The 3,544-nt window shown below is 44.2% G+C and overlaps 2 protein-coding genes across 2 annotated transcripts in view; one reads left to right on the top strand and one right to left on the bottom strand.

Annotated features, from left to right (window-relative positions):
* Txndc16 (thioredoxin domain containing 16) overlaps window positions 1–2,957 on the bottom strand; it is a 62,385-nt gene extending 59,428 nt beyond the window's left edge. The window contains exon 1 of the mRNA XM_013012200.1: window positions 2,889–2,957. The gene's annotated coding sequence lies outside the window, so the exon portion shown is untranslated. The remainder of the gene's footprint in view (window positions 1–2,888) is intronic.
* The window catches only part of Gpr137c (G protein-coupled receptor 137C), a 59,556-nt gene that overhangs the window by 644 nt on the left and 55,368 nt on the right, over window positions 1–3,544 (top strand). The window contains exon 2 of the mRNA XM_013012220.1: window positions 2,863–3,251. Within this exon, the coding sequence (XP_012867674.1) occupies window positions 2,863–3,251 (389 nt within the window). The remainder of the gene's footprint in view (window positions 1–2,862; window positions 3,252–3,544) is intronic.

Here is a 3,544-nt window from a genome sequence, read left to right as displayed (position 1 = left end):
CACACACACACACACACACACACACACACACACACACACACACACGCACACAAAACTTTCAGTTTAGACAAGGGACCTTTATTCTTCAGTATAATGCTTCTGAAGCACCAATCAGAGTATGGATACTTTTACCTCAGCCCTAATCTCTAAACAAGTATGCATCCAAAAGTTATTTAAAAGATGGAAAGAATGGCTTGTAACTAAGAGAGTAACAAAATACTAAAAGAATGGGTCAGTGAGAACATAATACAAAAAGGGCTACATGCAGATAAAATGTATATGACAACAAAAGTATCCTCCATTCAGCATGCAGAATATTAAGAAAGCCCCTACGTGGAATAAATGAGGAAATTATAAGAGAAAAGCACCTATTTTCCTGTTATTGAGGACAGGAGGTAAAGATTTGTTGTTACCTGCTCCTTGAGGGAAGGAAAAGGGGGGAATGAAGGGATGAATAGTTGGTAGTCATCCTTAGCTATACAAATCCCATTTTGGAATTGAGTCCTATATACATATAATTCTCATGCTTTAAAATGTATAAAAGACAACTGTACTAGAGTAATTGGTCTTTTCAGTACAATAAAGTCCAACCTTTATGCACGTGGATATATTAAATTGTAGAATATCTGGTAGTAAGCTTTCTCTAAAGAACATTAGTGTTTTCTCCTTTACAGACCTGAAATTTCCTTATGATGCACAATAAAATTAATGCCTCTGCATGTCAAGAAAAAGAGGAAGTTAGCAACTATGACTATTAAATAAATTATATCATTCACTTATTTAAAAAACATTTTATTTTGCAACAACTGGGCATTTCATGCTTACAAAGTTCCTGTAAGAACATTCTGTCCAAAATTAGCTTATTTACAGTTCATGCTGTTGCTGGAGAAAACAACCTGTTCACTGAACCAGCCTCAAATGAAATACTGATTAGATCTCAGCAGTTTACTATTTAAGATCCAAAGGAGACCAGAAAAGGAGTAAACATTTCATCTCTCCAGTGTCCTTCAAAGCCAAGTGGGAAGAAAAAATTCTATCTGCAGCCCCTACACTCATCCCAACAAAAGGAGGGAGAAAGGAAGAGACTATCCAGATACGCACGATCAAATGGGGACAAGGGGAAACAGCCTCATAAACAAAGACATATTTTGTCCATATTTTGTTTACCATAATTTTGAGCAGAAAATACAGGAGAAAAAGAAAGATCCTGTTCTTTTGTTAATTGACTACTCATGATTATAGTCATAGGCCTAATTAATTCCAATTTGTCCCTCTATGACTTTCCTCTTTATTCCTTCTGAATCTCTCTCTCTGTTGTAGTCACCTTGAATGCTGGAATTGACAGGACTGATGGATAAACCATGTATGTAACAGAGAAAATACACCTAAGCAACAGCAGTAAGAAATCTTCTAGAACCCACTGTAAAACTCAACCTGAGATAATGGTTGGTCAGACCACTGCCTGATTCCCAGCATCTTGCTTTCCTAAGATCTCAAAGTTTCCATAAACCCCCTGAATATGGACTTGGGTCACTGAGATCCTATATCTGTTCTCTCCAATGCAGTCAAGTTTGATTATATCTCCTTTCTCTTTATCATCTCAATTGTTGTATTGGACTGGGTACCCAAGTCTAGCTGAGATTCTTCTGAAGCCAGAGCTTTTTCCCTAAAACTCAAGACAGCACTTATGACCTGAAATTTGCTTCCCGTTGATTATGAAAGATGCACAAATAGGCCATGCCAGAAAACAAGTTGTGCCCTTAATTTTGGCAAATGACTAAAATCACATAACTGATTTTATGCTTACGTGCTTAAAGCCATGACTATAATTAATTACCTCATTGCTGTCATGAGCATTCTGTCCTCTATTTGAAAGGAACAGTATACTGCCCTAACCACACTCTCTTAAGAGTCCATGAAGTGATTACCTTAAATTCCAGTAAGTATGATCTTCAAGTGTTAGGTTGGAATAGACTGTTCACCTCTCACAGTAAGTTATACTACTGGCCACTGTTCTTCAAGCTATTCAACAGAATGCTTCTGCAAATATGTATGAAACAGTGCCAGGATATACATATATGACGTTAACAGTAACCTAGAAAGAACCCAAGCCACACCCACATAAAGTGCCTGGTGAGCTATTGGTCCAGAATTTGAAGTACCAATAAATAGAATATGCAGCTAGGAAAAACAAACAAAAAACCCAGCATTCTTCTTGGACAAAGCATAAAATAAGGGATAATGAATTACTAAAGTCTGCTTTTTTGGTTGTTCCTGTAAATGTAGCAGCTGTCTTTCACAAGGATCCTTACTTTGTGATGTGCTGTTCATCCTCCAGAGCACGTGATTTACTCATGAATTTGCACCAGGGTGTTTTTTTTTATTAAATACAAAAGTCCACAATTATGTTACAGCCTTCATCTATATTGAGAGATCAGTTTCTTCCTCATTTACAGTAGTAACATAGCATTTCTATTTCGTATCTCTTCGTCCCAGGTTGGAATAGTGACATCATCTCCTATGCCGGACTCGATACACACACACACACACACACACACACACACACGCATTACATGTATACTCTCAACACATTGTGGAATTAAGTACAGACTCTCTCCCCCTCGTCGTCGATCCCCCAGCCATCAAAGACAATTCTTTCCCTGGGCTTATGCTCAGAGCATCTTTCCAAACTGTTAGTTGCAAAGAATCACCTTCCTCTTCACACAGGCAAAGAAGAAGAAGAAAAGAAGAAAACCCCTTAGAAGGGTGCAGGTGAGGCTCCTTAGGCACCCCAAAAAACGAGTCTAGCGCTCGAGGGCACAACTCGTGCCCGGGGAGAAGCCCGGGTCTGCATTCCTGCAGACGGAAGGACCCACGCCGCCACCTACCTGCTTGCGTGCAAGACCCAGGCCCGCGGCCCACAGTTCCCGCCACCCCAGACCCTGGAGGAGGCGGAAGGCGGGGCCGCGGCCGGCTCTCCCAGCAGCTGGCAACCGCTACGCCTACCTGTGAGAGCGCAGCATCCCCGCCCTCCTCGCGGGCAGCAACCACCCCCTCAGACGACTCGGTCTCCGGGGCAAAAAACAACCCCGGGGACTCCTCCCTCTCCTCGTGCTCCTTACGTAAGGGATTCTCCAACCAATGGGAAGCGCCGGGGGCGGAGCGAGAGCAGCCCCAAGTGACAGACGACCACCGAGTCCTCCCGCCGGCGGGCGCGGACAGCGCAGTTGCTGGGCCAATCAGCGGCGTAGGTGGGGTGTGCAGCGGGGGGAGAAAGGGGGGGAAAGAGGATGCCCAATTAGGGCTCAAGGTCTCTGAGTGACGGGCCCTTCGGCCCGTGGCCTTCCGAGTACGGCGCTCGGGGGGCGTGTCCACCTGAGCCAATCAGTGCCAGCCCACGGTGCGGAGCGAGCGCCTCAAATGCTCGGGTTTCTCAGCTGATTGTCTCCAGCCGAGAGTTGTTTTTCGCCGCTCGCAAGCGAAGCCTCAGCAGGAGAGCCGAGCCCCCTGAGGGGGTGGGGTGGGAGGGGGGGGGACTGAGGAG

This window comes from Dipodomys ordii, unplaced genomic scaffold, assembly GCF_000151885.1.
Source record: "Dipodomys ordii isolate 6190 unplaced genomic scaffold, Dord_2.0 Scaffold16, whole genome shotgun sequence".
NCBI lineage: Eukaryota > Metazoa > Chordata > Mammalia > Rodentia > Heteromyidae > Dipodomys > Dipodomys ordii.
This window is presented reverse-complemented; position numbering and strand designations above follow the sequence as displayed.